Source organism: Prinia subflava, chromosome 1 (assembly GCF_021018805.1).
Source record: "Prinia subflava isolate CZ2003 ecotype Zambia chromosome 1, Cam_Psub_1.2, whole genome shotgun sequence".
Classification (NCBI taxonomy): domain Eukaryota; kingdom Metazoa; phylum Chordata; class Aves; order Passeriformes; family Cisticolidae; genus Prinia; species Prinia subflava.
Window position 1 is genome coordinate 61,949,279 of NC_086247.1, and position 16,889 is coordinate 61,966,167.

The 16,889-nt window shown below is 39.3% G+C and overlaps 1 protein-coding gene across 2 annotated transcripts in view; it reads right to left on the reverse strand.

The window, feature by feature from the left end:
* TMEFF1 (transmembrane protein with EGF like and two follistatin like domains 1) overlaps positions 1 to 16,889 on the reverse strand; it is a 116,695-nt gene that overhangs the window by 45,917 nt on the left and 53,889 nt on the right. For both annotated transcript variants that reach the window (XM_063398247.1, XM_063398239.1), the window contains exon 2: positions 2,916 to 3,025. In XM_063398247.1, the coding sequence (XP_063254317.1) occupies positions 2,916 to 3,025 (110 nt within the window). The remainder of the gene's footprint in view (positions 1 to 2,915; positions 3,026 to 16,889) is intronic.

A 16,889-nucleotide genomic window follows, 5' to 3' on the forward strand; every position in this document is an offset into this window, starting at 1 on the left:
ACATTAGTTGAGCTAAAATTACTTAAAAATACAAGAGTTTCTTCTCCAAATTGCAAATGAGAGTCTCTCCCACAACAGATTCTTTGTGCTTTGACATATATAAAGGTCAAAATACTGAAATCTTAAAACATAATTTTGAATTACCCTCCAACCCTTTGTTATCCTGCCATAGATGACCAACTGAGAATGAACTGAGCAGGTACAGACAAAAATAAACCATGCTGCCAGCTCTGAAAATTATTCCTAACAGTTTTGTAATACTTTCCCACAGTGAGTAGCTCTCAGACACTCAACCACAGCCATTAGTCCTGTCACATGCCATGCTGAAGAGTCATTTCTAGAGAGTAATTAACAGGCCACTCCTGAGGGGGACAATACTTTCCAATAGGTAATTCTCTGTTCAATAGATAATTCTCAATTGTCCTTAAGTCTCTTCATGATGTTTTAAATTTGCAGGTTCTGCCCTGAGGGTAGAAAATGAAAAGTAAAGGGATTCTTTTTTTACATTTTGGTAAGCCTTTAGTGATTTGGTACAGTATAGCTCCAAGTTCTCCTGCGAGCACCCTCTAGGAGTAAAATTGTTTTCTTGTGAGGAAGTCCTCTAATACCTCAAATGCCCAAAAGGAAGAGCATCTTTTTTTGCACAGGATCTGCTTCACACAGTGTATCATGGGAAAATCCATCCAGTGCTGCATGATTTCAGAGTTTCCAACATCTGAATGAGTTGTAAGATTTGCTCACTGTCACTTTACTCCTATTCCTATTCTGTCCTATTATACTCTTATCTTATTAACCTGAATGTTGTCAAGCCTTTCTTACTGAGATTGGAAAAGAGCCCCATGATACCTCTCTCCCCACCCACCTCACCCTATCTTACCTCCCCCACTAGTTCATAACACACTCACTAGGTGTGGATCTATTTTTCATTCAAGTTTTGTAAAACTCATCCAAAGTATAGTCTTTGGCTACATCCTGCAGAGCTCTTGCTGCCATGACATAATAGCTGTTTCAAACAACACTGAAATTTGTCATCCATTTTCCCTGATCTGAACCCATTGCAGTCACAAATTCGCCACTGAGGGAAGAGGAGGGGCAGGCACTGATCTCTTCTCTGTGGTTACCTGAGGAAACTGCATGAAGTTGAGTCAGGGGAGGTTTAGGCAGGATATCTGGAGAAGGTTTTTCACCCAGAGGGTGCACAGGCACCCTGGAACAGGCTCCCCAGGGAAATGGTCACAGCCCCAACTTGACAGAGTTCAAGAAGCAATTGCACAGTGCTGTCAGGTGGTGTGACTCCTGGGGTGTCCTGTGCAGGGTCAGGAACTGCACCCAATGACCCTTGTGGATCCGTTTCAGCTCAGCATATTCATGGATTCTGTGATCTACCCTCTAGCAGGAACATCTCACCTGACCACAACCTGGATCAATTTAATTTTGCAACTCTCTTGCTGGGGTGCATTTTTCTAAAAATTGTAGTTTTTAACAACATAAGAGATGCCTTGCTGGATGGGACCAGTGGCACAATTATCCAGGTCTGTGGTGAATAAGAAGCACACTTCTGGAACAACAGGCTGATATTCCCACATCTTCCTCTTCAGCTGAAACACTATATACAAATATGTCTATTTTCCTTTCAAAACCTTGCAATATCAGAAAAAAATTAGCTAGCTCTCAGATAGTCCATCATGTGAAGAACCTATCAGTTTGGTCTGGGGGCGTATTGCCTGGAAATTTTGGTGCTGCTAGTTGCAGCAAATTGAGAAAGCTCAGTTAACTTTGGGAGTTCCAGGAAGATTTTTAACATGCTATGTCTGAAAAACACAGTATCTTCTCCTCACCCATAGACTTCTTTCCTAAGAGCATAGAATAAATTTTTCAAGGAGTACAAGTAAACTGTACTTAAAAATAAAATGCAAGTAGTTTTAAAACAATACTTTTGTAAAAAACACACTCTTCAAAACAAAGTAACAGTTTATCACATGGACTAGTTTTTTGGGTTTTTTTTTACATCTTCAAGACCTGGTTATTAGGAAGTCACAAAATTTACCACCTACAGAAAATGAATTAAACCTTTGGTTATCCTAGGGTTGTATTTATTTTTGGTTTTGTTGGGTTTTTTTTTTCCTTTTTTAATCATTACTGAGCTTTGATTTTACTATTTCGCATAAATTAATGTTACAGACAGACTGCGACAGATGATAAAGCCTCTTCTCATAAGAATTTTTTCTCCCTCTAAAAGGCAGTTAGAACAATGTCCCCAGCACAGGCGAACAATGCCCTGTCAAAAGCCAGCTCTGAAACACTGGAATCCAAAACCAGTGTAAGATCATATACACACCATTGCTATTCTGGTTCCCCTTGATTTATTATTTATTGGAAACAGTACACACAATTATTTTTAAAACACTGAAAGATGGCCCACTCCAGGGTTTGCTGATAACACTGCTAGCTCTTCCAGTTTTACTGTGAGCCTTGTACATAATATTTCATACATTTGTTTGGACTATAAACTGTGAAAAGAAAGAACTGCTGTATTGCTTTTTCTCTAAAAAAGTTGGTGGCGGGAGGAGATAAGAATTGCCATGATAGTTACAAAAACTGTAAACTAAAGGCTCAAAAACTGACAAAAAATTGAACATGGTATTTACTTTTTTAAAAAACTTCAGAAGACAATTTTATCAACTTTTTTTTTCCTGAGCGGACTAATTCTTCTAATTCATAACCTTTAAGATCACTGTCATTATAGATGACCCTGCTATTATCTGATCCAATCGGTGCCATTGAAAAAGGGGCTTATGATAAGAGTCCATAAGCCTGTTGCTGAGAGGAATTTTTGAAGCAGTGAGTCTACAAATACTTCAGTGCACCTGAAAGATTTGTTAGAAATGGAAAACAAAAAGGTGAGCAGCCCTTACCTGGAACTGACATGCACATTTCAAGCCATCACCCTCTTCCTTGCACACTCCTCCATATTTACATGACGATTCATCACACACTCTTACGTCAGATTCCCTTACATTTAACTCTGCAGAAAAATAGAAAAACGAGACGGAAAACAAATTGTAAGATGAGTTATTTTGAGGACTGCCTTGTCCTTAAATACTCTAAGCACCCCTGCTGTCTTACTCATATATAAAAATTAAAGGAAAAATGCCAGAGCTGTTCCCCACGCTGCCCTGCATGGGCTCAGCCCTGCCCCTGGGCTCCTCTCCAGGGGTAGGTCCTGCTCTCCAGAGGCAGCTTTGCCTGGATAGGAGAGTGATTGTGGCTAAAGGGTGATTCACTGCATAAACAGATACAGAGAAAGCATGTGTTTATTATATAACCCAAATTCTCTTCCATGTTTCCCTTGATGGGGATACCAGAGTATAAAACCCTTCTCCACAGAAGTTGTTTTTAGTAGGAGTCAGGAGATTTACACAGGTTATAGCCTGTGTTTCTCCTTGCTACCTCTTTTTGCTTTACTCTCCACAAAGGTCCTGAGGAAGTAGAAAAGCTGAACCATCAGAATTTCTCTACCTACTTTTCCAGTCTCTGCCATGGCCATATTGTCATCCTTCAGACTAAAAATAAACCCAACTGTGTTTAAGCTATTATAATTTGCTTGCACTGTAGGAGCCAGAGTAATGAACCAGAGATCTGTGTCTTAGCTCTGTGCATAAAAATATGGAGCACTAGTGGCAGCTCCTGTCACTGTAAACTTGCAGCACAGGCACAGCTGGCAAGAGAGAAACCAAGGGGCTTTACACATCATAGGCACTAGCTCCAGCACAAAGGTCACCTAACTAGCTTCAAGCTCTTTTTGGACATCACATCCAAGGCTAGTTTTAAGAGAATAAATATATTCTTTGAAATAAGTATTTGATTTGAATTATATGTAGGAAAGAGAGCAAAGGAAAGCACAAGTGGGATAATGGAAGTGGTCAGTGTCTGCCTAAATGTGACCTCATCAGGCTGTGTGGGAACAGTGCTGGTACTATTGATTCCAATGAAAAGGTGAAAATAACACCAAGGGCTCTGGAAAAATCCCCTGACACTGTTAAGTGAAATCAGAGGATATCATTCAAAGATATCTGTGCTAAGGTTCAAGCCAGAAACCTTCAGGACTCTACAGCAAGTATGATCCACTAAAGAGATTCACTGACAGCAGTGTGATTTAAAATAATGTCTGTGACTTTTAATAAGCAAGCCCTATCCAGAAAACTGGCTTAAAGAAAGAACTGAGCACCAGCCATTCAGAAATGGGGAAAGGTAGGTCAAAAGCAGAAGAAAATAATCCTTGCTGCCACTTAAGAGTCTTAAATAGGCAATCAGCCTCCTCCTCAGAGCAGTATCAGCACTTTGGTATGACAGTGATAGACGCCCTGGAAAACTGCTTCTGTGTGTTTATGTAACATTATACGCCCACACATATAGTTTATATAAATAAATAAATAAACAATAATTACTGTAATAAATTTTATCACTTTTGCCATGTGCTTCTGTATCTAACATAACATAACATAACATAACATAACATAACATAACATAACATAACATAACATAACATAACATAACATAACATAACATAACATAACATAACTATGTATTTTTCCACAGCACTGAAGTTATAGGATTACAGCTCAATGGAAAGTCCAGTTATAATCCACATATTTTTTTTGTCAACCATGAGAAAAAATTGAGAAACATATTGATTCTTTTCCCTCTGTATGTCCATCACTCCCTAAGGCATAAATGAGGAGGGCAATGTCTGTAACAATGGGCAGATAGGTATCCTGGTTGCCATCACAACCCCGTGCCTGTGTTCTCTAATGTTATTCTTAATGTCGCCGCTTATCAAGCGTGACTGCTGCGTTGTAGGGACCAAGCTAATGTGACAGAACATCGCAGCTTTTCAATTTAATGTGTTCATAACTCGCTCCTGAAGGAAATGTGCCCTTCTTTCTCTTCATGAAGATCTGTTCCACGAAGATGAACAAACTATCAAAATTAATTAAGGGGAAATGATTGCCATATCTGAAAGAAAGGTCTGCCTTTAGTGATACCACATTTGAGAAAATGCAATTCTAAAAAGGAATAACCATACAGTCAAATTAGAGCATATAGTGCTTTCAAAATACTGTGTTTGTCAGGTCAGGAAAATAATGAGATGTTGGTCCCCCCTGCTCAACTCTCCGCTGAGCATGCTGGACTCAGTGTTTTGCAACATCCTACCCTGTGCTCCCCACTGGCAGAAGAAATCCCTCAGCAGCTCAACTTCTGCTTGAATTTCTGGGAGTCTGCACAATGTCTAACTGCCTGAGCAGTGTAGTGCAGACTTTTCTTCAATATTGCTGTTCCCCCGGTGTGGAGAGGGCACAGAAACATCCAGAAAGGAGCCTCTTCACCAAAGTGGTGGGCAAGGGACCTCACTTTTTTGCAGAGGGGAAAGAAAAGAGAGGCCAGATAGCAGTTCAGCATCAAGGCTGAACTCGAGATGTACTTGTTCTTAGCTTAGCTATTGCTCTGCCTGCAAAAGCCAGAGAGAAAGAAAAAAGTTTCAGAACAAAACTATAAGAAAAGATATGAAGATAGGGCTGCAGAATTAGATCTTATGAACCTCTCTTACTCGAAGAAAAAAATACTTTTGTGGGGTTTTTTTGATTGCACAGAAGGAATTAAGAGGACAGAAAACACACTGTATACTTTTAATGATTACTTCATCTTAGGCATGGACTGTTTTTCTTTCCACGTAAATGATAAATACTGATTATAAACTTTATGGCATTAAATGAACACTGAGCAGGAAAGGTCATGCAGAGACCAGGAGAAAACATGATTTTCCAAAGCTGTACAAAAGACAAGATATCCCGGTGATTGGTACTTGAACATGACAGATGAACTTTATTCTGTGACAGGATGTCACCTAATCCCTTATTCCGTTCAGTGGCAAATTCCAGCAGCAGTGAAATCAGGTGCCAACCATGTGCGTGATTATATCTGATGGAATCACAAGTACTGGGAAGTGTGGTGGCTGTAATTACTTCCACACCCACAGCATTCCGTTCAAAAATGAGTACATGTGGATGGGTGGATGGATGTTAATAGAGGGATGTGAGGAGGAACTGTAGATGTCTTGCGTGTCTGAAATGTGTTCTCTTTTAAGTGAATTCCCCAGAGACAGAGAATTAAAATGGGGTTTCTGCAATTATTTCCAGAAGAATGGACTCCTCATCGTAAGGACAGATCCATGAGAGGGGCGATAATATGTAGCAAATGGTTTAGCTTAAATTTGTGCATGTTTCTTTAATGCCTATTGTAACTTATTTCCTTGACTTTCAGCAGGTATAAATAAGAGAAAGCCTCAGTGTGATTCATTACACACAGTGAGAATATGCCATGTAGTAATCCATCAATTCCCAAGAGAAAATATAATTAGCGCAATTAAATCAGGCTTCCAAATTTATGATAAAATTAATCTCCAAAGACCTGAAATGAGGTATTAAAAATGATTTGCTAGTATCTGTTCAGCCAACACACTTCCTGGTTGTGTAAAGCCTGACTGGCACAGAGCAGCTTGCAAAGACCCACAGCAAGGTCTTCTGGGTTTGTCTTTTTTTCTCTGTTGAAAATAATTCATTTTGTGAAAATTTGTTACATCACTAAAAATGAGGAAAGCCTTATTCATTTTGACTCCTTTCAGAGAATGTGAAGTACAGCTCGATACAAGTAGCTGTAGATTGGCTTTTTGCCTGTGACCTCAAAATTTCTTGCTGTGAGGCTCTTGTTATAAGGTAAATTACATGTGTCAAAATGCCGAACCTGAAGATGAAATCAAATTTGTAGCTTTAAGTACATCAAACATGTTGTTTCCATCTGGATACCTCAAGACTAAAGTAAAATCTAAGGTGGAGAAATCTGTATGCTTTGCTTTTTCAAAACCCATGTTTCTCCTGGGGTTGGCAATAGTACATAGTAGTGATGAATGGATATAAGGAACCAGAAAATGCCTTTCCCACGTGAAAGTGAGCGTGTGAATATTGCAGCTGTTCCTCAGAAAAATCTCCCTGCCTGCCTGTTTTCTCTTTCTATGAGTAAGATTCCAAGTAGAGCTTTCGGGACCCCTTGTTGCCTTTTGCTCTTGTCCTAGGGGTTTGGTAAAAAAGGGGAAGAAATGTCCACCATTTGCATTAGAGGGAAAAGGCAAGGCTTTTCTGTCCTCCAAATAGTTTGTTCTTTGTGAAGCCAAGCTTTAAATTAGGATGTATGACCTCTCCTGGAGGTCATATATAGACACGTACACACAGACAGACCTAGGAGAGTTCGTAAAAAGTCTGTCACTCTACAGCTTAATAGAATCCCCAAAGCTGTAACAGTTGAGTTGAGTTCAACATTGGCTTGGAAAAGGGCTCAGGAGAAATTATGTTGTGTAAGGATCTGTATGAGCACAAAGTCAACTGGAGACAGCGATGTTATGACTGATAAACTCTTAGGACCACAAAACAGAGTCAAAGAAGGCAAAATCTGACCAACAGAAAATGTACAACCTGCTCTGTTTTGGGAGTTAATCTCATGACTCTGGATTGGCTTGGGCAAATCATTGGCTTTTTTTCTCGGTTTTGCCAAATTATTTATAAATGAATGGAGAATTTAATGAGGGAAAAAAACCCTAAAAAAATCTTTCTCTTATAAAAAATTATATATATAATATATTATATATATAAATATTATAAATATTATATATATTTATATATATATTTTATATATATTATATATATAAAAATTATAGAATGAGGTGCTCACATGACAAATACAGTAATAACCTGAGTCTTAAATCAAACTCTTGAATAAACCTTTACCTGCTAGTCACAACCTTTGCCACACAACAAGGCTGACACTCAGATCCAGGCCTCGGATCCTATGCTTCCCAAGGACAGCCTGCCCACTTCAGCCAGGTGAGCTTGAGTGTCACTGTAAAAAAAGATTATCCGGGGAAGTATTTTGGATGTCCCTAGAATACCTCTGCTCACCTTCTGCTGCCAGCTCAGAACAAAACTGCACAATTCTCCTGTAAATCCTACCGATCCCTTGCAGACATACGAGCATCCCATCTGGTAGTGGCTTCAGTCACTTCAGATTTCCATCACCTACAGTGACTCTGACATGGGTTCAGACACTTAGCTCACATGCACACATTTATACATAAACATTTACATTTAGATGTCTTAATCTACAAGCTCAGCTCCATCCCACAGCTTTTCAAAGTACATCCAGAACAGCCGTTCCTGCAGGAAGTCATGCAAATGCTTACAGAGCTGTTTCACCCAGGCTCTGAACAGAAAGCATAATTATGGGAACTTCCTAATAGCTAGGAAAGATATATATATTAGGAAAAATACCTTAAAAATACCTAAGCCTCCCCTGACACAGCTTCTTGCCTTTCCATCAGGTCTTGTCACTGTTCACCAGAGAGAAGAGATCAGTGCCTGCCCCTCTGCTCCCCCTTGTGAGGAAGCTGCAGACCACGAGGAGGTCTCTCCTCAGTCTCCTCTTCCTCAGGCTGAACAGCCCAAGTGACCTCAGCCACTCCTTGTGTGGCTCCCTGTCTAGACCCTTGACCCTTCCCCATCCTTGTTGCCTTGGGACATTGCTGGCTTTGGCACTGCAGCCAAAGGAGAAAGTGGCTTTTCCAGCTTCATCAGTTAGAGAACAAAATATTACCAAAACATTGGAACCACGAGTTTCCTAAGCAAGCGTGTATCACTGACAAAATCTGAAATTACCCTTTATTTGGTAAGTAATGAAAAACCTCTGCATTATGTTTTCCAGAGCATTTTATTGTCCTCGTGTTTCAGCAGTCATGGATTATGTAAATCACAATAATTTGCATTGTAGAGTTTATGTTTGCTGATTTTCTTCTCAGAAATTGTCATAGGTTACGGGTGAAGAAAAAGAGAGCAGACAAGCCCCTCAGCCAAAATTAGCAATTACTTGTCCAAATAAGTAATACTTGCTTATGTCAAACAAGGCAAAGCGAGACAGAATAGGTCATACTATCTTGTTCAAATGAAAAATTATGTTTTTCAGAAAAGAAAACAGACAATATGACAAACTGCTGGGAAATAATTCAGGAAGAAGAAGGATGCCCTTCAGACACTGCATATTCCCTTTGAAGATTGTTGTTGCCACTGATTTGAGGTGACAGTTTAGCAAAAAAAAATTATAAGAAATTAAAAATGTGGAGAGTTGAAAGAGAAGAACAACATAAAGGATTTTTAAATAAAGGCAATCAGAGAAGAAAAAGAGGAAAAAAATGTAAGACAAGAAAATATAAAACAAATGTAAGCTCTAAATAATTAAACCAGTTAAAAGTCATTTAAATGTCCTTTTCATGACATTACATGGTATAATTTTTTTTCAGAATTGAAAAAAAATTGAATTCAAAGAAAACAATTCATTGGGGCAGCCAAGAGGTTATAAATATATATATAAAGGAAATAAAATTGTTAAAATTAATTTACCCTAAAAAATATAGACAACTATAATCTAACAGCATGCAAATACTCCCACTTTTTTTTTAAATTGGTCAATTGATGGATGCCTTGTGTGGCTGATGGCAAATCTGTTGTTTTGAAAACAATCTTAGGCAGTATTAGAGGATAGCGAAACCTGTTTTGCTGTGTCTCAGTGCAATATTTAATGCTCAATTGTGCAGAAAGAAAAAATAAAGCCGTGCTTTGGCTCTTGAAAATGCTATCTGAGTGAATAAAGCTTGAAATATTTCCCTAAAACTACTTTTACAAGACTGCATTAGCTTTTGATTGCTTAAGTGCTGTCCAATTTATCTAGGATGATTATACTTTTACATTTCAAATCACCATAGTCTCCTTTTTGAGCAGAGGAAAACTGAATGCCTACATGCTGCTGAAGCAATTAGTATTCTTGTACACAATAGGAAACCACAGCAATTTTTAACAACTAGCACTCACACAGCAAGGTAACAACACTGGCTTTGAACCTGAGAGTCTCCCACACTGCAATATTCACATTGCTAGTGTGCCTGAGACTAACTCTATTCAGTGTGAAAAAAGTAGGGGAAAGTGCCATAGCGACGAATGTTTGTATGACAGCTCCATCAAAATATTGGGTGCAGCCGGTGGTACATTTCGGTTCCCACCAAGGAAAAAAAAAGTACTTGCAGAGAAAGTTAATGCACTTCTTTCTTACATTAAAAGCTTTGACAATATTTCAGAAATTCTGTATAATCTGGAGGTGAATATGTAATCAAATGGTACAACTCCACAAGCTGTGCAGTTGGTTGGAGACAGGGTATCTGGAATTATTTTCTCTCTCATAAACACTTTTGTATCAAGGTCAGGCAGTAGAGCAATCTGGCCTTCAGGACCTGGGTCTGGTGTGCTTCTCTGTCAGCAGCTATCCAGGACACTGACTTCAACACTTGCTTACAAAGCAGAGTATGTCTTACTACAAAAATTTATTGACAATGATTATGCAAGGCCATTATAAAAAACTAAGCATGTCATTGCATATTTTTACATAAAATTATAATAAAGTATTAGAAAAGCAACACGCTCATATAGCATATTTACAGCAAGATTGATTAAAACATATATTATCAATCTTCAGTCTCTAAGGAAACCAGGGCTGTGCAGGAGCTGCAACTTTCCAGACAGGTTGGTTTGTTCCTGTAACTTTTGCACTCACTGGGCAATTTCAACCAAATCTGACAGCAGGAGAGGTCTGGGACACTGATCTTCCTCCAAGATAATGGAAAATCAGTGGCTGCTTGCAGAAAGGGGGTCTAATGTCTCCACTGCCAGTTGGAGGAATTCAGGGCATGTCCTGGTTTCAGCTAGGGTAGAGTTAATTTCTTTTCAGTAGCTGTTACAGTGCTGTTTTGGATTCCGAATGAGAATGGTGTTGATAATACTTGATGTTTTGGGGTTTTGCCATGTTTATCCCAAGCTGATGACATTTTTTTCCTTCTCTCATGCCCTGCAAGTGAGGAGGTGCACGCATGAAACTGTGAGGGAGCACAGCTGGGACAGGTGACCCAAACTGACCAAAGGGATATTCCACACCAGAGAGCATCATGCCCAGTATATAACATGGGAGGAGTTACCTGGAAGGGTGGCTGATCTGGGTTCAGGAAGGGAGGTCTGGCCCCCATCAATGGGTGGTGACCAATTGCATTGTACATCACTTGTTTTTTTCCATTTTTATTATCATTATTATTTACCATTACTACTGTACTTTAATTTCAATTATTAAACTGTTCTTATCTCAAAGTACAAGTTTTACTTTGACTGCCCTCCACATTCCACCAGGGCTTGAGAGGAAATTGAGAGGGGGTTAAGGAGTGGCTGCATAATGCCTAATCTCCAGCTGGGAATAAAACCATGTCATTGGGACAATGCTCATGCAACAAGAACACAAACTCATGTGATGTGTTTCTTTTCACAAACACATGCAAATAAGTGGCTCTTATTGACTCTTTTCCACTCATGTCACTGTCATGGTCCTTGCCATACTGAGACTCAGAAATTTAGATTTGAATCTTGTAAACACATTGATTTTCAGAATACTGGAAAATTCGTACTGCTGAACACTAATGCCTATACAAATGGATTTATTCTGGTAGGTTAACTTTAAAAATAGTGCTCTTACACTTCACCAGCCTTTGACAACTAATGAGACTCCTAGGAAATTTTTCATTTGGGTAAATTATACTGTTAAGTCTTGACAGTTGTGCAACATGTGCAATTACAGTCAGTGGGAAAATGTTATTTGTCCTTGTTCCCTTCATGTTCCCTTACTTTCTTTCTCTGTCTCTCAGTTTGCAGAATAGATGGTCAAATACCCAAAACATTTGCAAGCCATTTGCTAAGGGTCTTCAGTCTCTCCTCTCTCCTGCCTCCCAAGCTGGGGAGCTTTTCTGGTTTTCCAGCATCATTGCCCATATAAGAACACATCAAGCAAGCACAGTGCTCCCATGGAAGCTGTAGCTTTGGCCAAGGAATCCTTGTCCTGAGGAAATCTTTCTATGCCAATTACAAACCAAGGTGAACCCTTCAGTTGTGTTCATGAAGTAAATCTGACTGGTATTTCCTTAAGCCTGTAGAGGAGTGGCAAGCTATTCAGACACTGAAACAACAGTGCCCGCATTTATACTCCTGAAGAACCTGAAGTCAGGTAAAACAGTGTAAAAATGAACACTAAAGCAACTAATCATCTTCCATACACTTTGCAGGGAATTTGTTCTTTGATCTGCAGGTAACATGTAACTTAAGTTGATTTCTAAGTTGGAAAATAATATTGGTCAAATTCTGATCCTGTTCCTTGCACAAAACTCAAAGAGTTTAGAGTCCAGGGACCATCTTGCCAGATTAAGAGCCAGAATATAGGCATCATGTCCTATCTGGTCTCCAGAATGACAACGTCTGCATACAGGTGAGGGAGGGATGGCTGGTGGCTCTACCTTGTCCTGGTGCTAATTCCTGAGCTCCTTCTGGTTTCTGCTCCTCACTTTAAGTTTTTCTGCAGCAGAAGAGAAACAAGCCCTGGTGTGAGCAGTGCTGTGATGCCAAGAAGTTGTAGCCTTTCTATAACCATGTCAGTCATCTGATCACTGCCTGCAGAGCTCCGGGAGGCAGAGAGAGAGAGGAGCCCTCGTCTCTGTCAGCAGTAGTAAGGGAAACGTTTAAAGGGCCTGATCATGAGGGGTTTTGTCATTGTTGAAACAAGGGCTGAAGTCAGCAGAAACCTGATCACATCAGAAGTATGTCCATTTGCCACAAAACCCACATATTTTCTTCACTCTCAAGGCCACGAGAATCTATGTTTGTCTTAAGTCCTACCATGAAAAGAACCGAGCTCTCTATGTGGATTGACACTTTCCTCTAAGCAAAGCTATGGAAGTGACTTGGCTTCTTGTTCATTTTACCTCATTTTAAAGACATTTGGGGGGAAGTCAAAGCCAACTATAATTACTCATTAACCTCCCCACTTTCCCTTATTCTTCTTGTGGTTTCAGAGTCACAGAGATGTTTAAAGAGCAGCTGAGTCTTGGTCCTTGAAAGCTCCAGAAACTGTATTCACAGCTGTGGAACAGCCTCCCAGCTTGTCATGTAGGGATGAGCTGACCTTCTGGGAGCCATTATTTCAAAAACTTGCATAAATTCAATAATGATTTTTTACAAATAAAATATCTCCCAAATATAATGGAAAGCGCTTAGGGGGAACTGCTAGGTTTTCATGGATGAACCAACACAATGCTGACATAGATTATACTGCACAACTCAGGTTATTACACCTGCTCTGCATATTACACACATTGTATATGATTGCCAAAAATTGTATGTTTCTTGGGGGGGGGGAAGACAAATATTTTTTAAATGAGAAATAAATATAAATATAAATATAAATACATGCATTCAAAACACATATTTTCAGTAAAAAATATTTTCAGTGTTCACTGCTGGCTCCTATGCTACTACTCCTTCCCTTCTGCTTTTCTATTCATGAGAACATTTTTCCTTTAGCATTAAAAAAACAGAAGAAAACTTTCTGGAATGGAATGCCTTTGCATTTCTCAGCTACAAACCCAAGAAAAACTGGTGTCTTTTGGTGAATTTTCTAGAAAAATACTATTTCCTACAAAATGGTGTTCACTGAGGAACAAGTCTATTTGAAAAGGTGTTTTGTCATTTGGCATATATAATTTGAGACTCCAATCCTATAAATGCCTGCACAGAGACTTAACCTTGAGCATTTGTGATATCTAAATAAGCTAAGTGGAACTGATCATGTGCAAGACAAAGAATGTTCTTAAGTGCTTGTAGGATCAAGGACACAAGCAGTCTTTTGAGCATCTGATTTTTATGCAGAAAACAATTAACTTGACTTAGGCTTCCGTCTATTGGTTACAAATGTGTAGAATTACAGAGTGGAGAATTTTTTTAAAACACGGTTTATTTCCCAGACTTGAAACTTTCCCTTGAAAGCAGCAGAAAATATCTGACAAAAAGTTGTCAGATAGTGTATTAATCTTAATTATTCACTCTCTACAGGGAAAATGCTGCCGTCTGCAAGATCATTTGATAGCAGAAATCTATAATGTGCCTTCAAATAGCTTAAATTTTAGATATTACTCATTGCTCCCAGTTACTATCATTAGCAGCTATATGAAATACCTAGAGGCTGCAGTGAAGATCAGATCTCCCTTCTGAAAGGCATGGGTAGAACCAGCCCATTACTTACAGCATAAGCACAGAAGCCATACAAATTGTGATAAAAAGTAGATAATATCATTTCCCTTTCAGTGGATGTGAATGAGGAAGAAAAGTATATATAGAGGGAAGGATTTATCCAAGGCAGCAACACGAGGCCAAGACAGGATGCCACAATAAAGCTTGTCCCTGTCCAATTGTTTTGCTACAAGGTTATCTTTTCTCACTCTCACCACCTTTCCTTTAATAGAAATATTTTCAACACCACAGCTAGAAAATCATTGTGATCACCAAAAATGGAGCAGACACAAAAAGATTTAGGCAGTACATGTTGATGAATTTAAAAAATGAGAGAAAAAAATGAATACTAACTCGCTAAGGCTACTAACGCTAACTAAAGAGTTTTGTTGATGTATTAATGCAGCTTGCAGGACTCATTTGCTGTATTCAAATAGCTGATAATCACTGCTCAGAATTCAAACTGTGCTGCTGTGATAGAGCCTAATGCAAAGCCAGAAATGTGTCTCATAGTCCCACTGGGAAAAACTCTTGTTTGTTCAGGAACATAGCACTGTAGGGTGTTGGCTCTTGTGCAGCAACACATGAAAATATGAAGAAGCCTGAACAAGCTTTTGGGATGTGCTTTGCCCTAGGGAGAGTGGGACAGGGGGGCAAAGAAGAGGGTAAGTTTGGCTTAAATCAAATACTGTTTTTCAGAACAGACTGTCTTTGCAAGGGTGTGAGGAAAAGGACCTATGCTGGCAGCTCCACCCCATGCTCTGACAGAGCAGGTGGTGTCTCTGTGCACTCAGGACCAGTTTGCTACTGGAGACACTTCATCTCACACCCTTTGTCTTTCCAGTCAACCGAGATTTTCATTCCTTGCATAAATTGTAAGAGAAATAAATTCTGTAAGGCTCAGCTATGAGTGTAGCTGAAGGCTGACTGAACATGGGGAGACACCTGCTGTATCTAGAATACCCAACTGACATTTTCCAAAAATGTCAGCACATCACCTGTCATCAGAAGGTGATGGGGCAACAAAGATTTTGAACTTTTAGCAAGATCTGAAAACTGTAAACCATAAATCTTATTTCTAACTTTGTAAAAGTGGAAGAGCCTGCCAAACTTGTACACAAATTTCTGAAGAAAAAAGTAAATTTCATTAGCAAGAAGTCTGCATGATCTTCACAGTAGAGAGACTACAGAGCAAACTTGACAGGTTGTGGTCACAGGATAGAAAAGTCTTAACTCCAGAACCAAATTTCAAATATAATTCAAGTTAGCAGTGCCTGACACCCATTTTCTATCTGAAAGAGTCTGGCTTGCTTCCTCAGAGAAAATCAGTAAAGTATTTCCCATGTCACAAATACCCTTTGAGTGCTACTCCTGGAAACTGTTCTGGCAGCTCTGCAGGGGTGGGCCACCATCTTCAGCTGAGTCAGTAAGGTGGGATAGGTGGGTTGAACATTTGGTGAGGGATTCAGCATTACCACTGCCTGTCTGTCTGCACCAGCATTTTCAGTGTTGATAGAGCTGAGGCAAAAGGAGAACTTTCAGAAAAGAATCGTCTTGCAGTGATAATGATTATGAATGTTTTCCATAACCTCAGTCAAGCTCTTTGGGCAAAATCTCCACTGACACTGCTGATCGATTCTTTGTACACAGGATTACTGAAAGGCCCGTGAAAACAAATAACTGGAAACATCTTCCCTCCAATTCCCAAATGCTGTTCACAACAGTTTCATATAAACACAACCTTACTCGTAACCAGGTGAGGGAAATCAGCGGGGCCTCATGGCCATCTCTTACATATTATATTCTGCTCCCAGCAGCTGTAAATTCAACACTTCGCTAGGCATTAAATTTACTCTCAAGAAACATTTTCTAAGAGAGGTGACAGAGTTATTGCACTGTTGCAGCTGTGGAGTCAGATGGCAGTACGCCAGAACTCCAACAAAATTTTAAATTAGAAATCTGACCATCTGCTATAGGTGGGAAAAAGAGGCTTTTATGTCCAGGCTCCTCCCTTAATTTTGTAATTTCCCTGGTACCAAAATGCATGGTCTGGTGTGCAACAGATGCCATATGCTTTCCAATGACTTCTTACTTGCAGCTGATAAGCACTGGAACGTCTTAAATATTGAAGAGAACAGGAATTACTTCTTAAATGGCATTATGTCTTGCTATTACTCAGCCTCTGACAAAGCAGTACTCTGCAAAAACTTCCAGTTACTTTGGGATACCCCCAAAAATAAAATCTGCTGAGGTTTACTTACTTGCTACTTGAAACAGGATGAACAAGGAGAACAAAATGTTTTTTACCACCTGCATTCTAACTAGCACTTCAATCAAGAGTTAGAGCTGGTGTATCTTGAAATATTATGGTAAACTGTTTGACAGCTTCTTTGAAAGCTATAAAAAATGGGACTGTCTTCAGACAGGAAATCATATTTTTGGGGTCTGACCTTCATATAAAAATGTTAGGAAATTCTAAATAAATACAGAACTGGAAACATTTTATTAATGCTTACATGAGCATTGACTGCACTGCTTTCACATAATTCTAAATCACAGCCTAAAAGAATGGTAGAAAAGTATAAAAATGGGCCTGAGGTATCACATTGTACATTCCTGCATGGAAAAACACACAATACATTG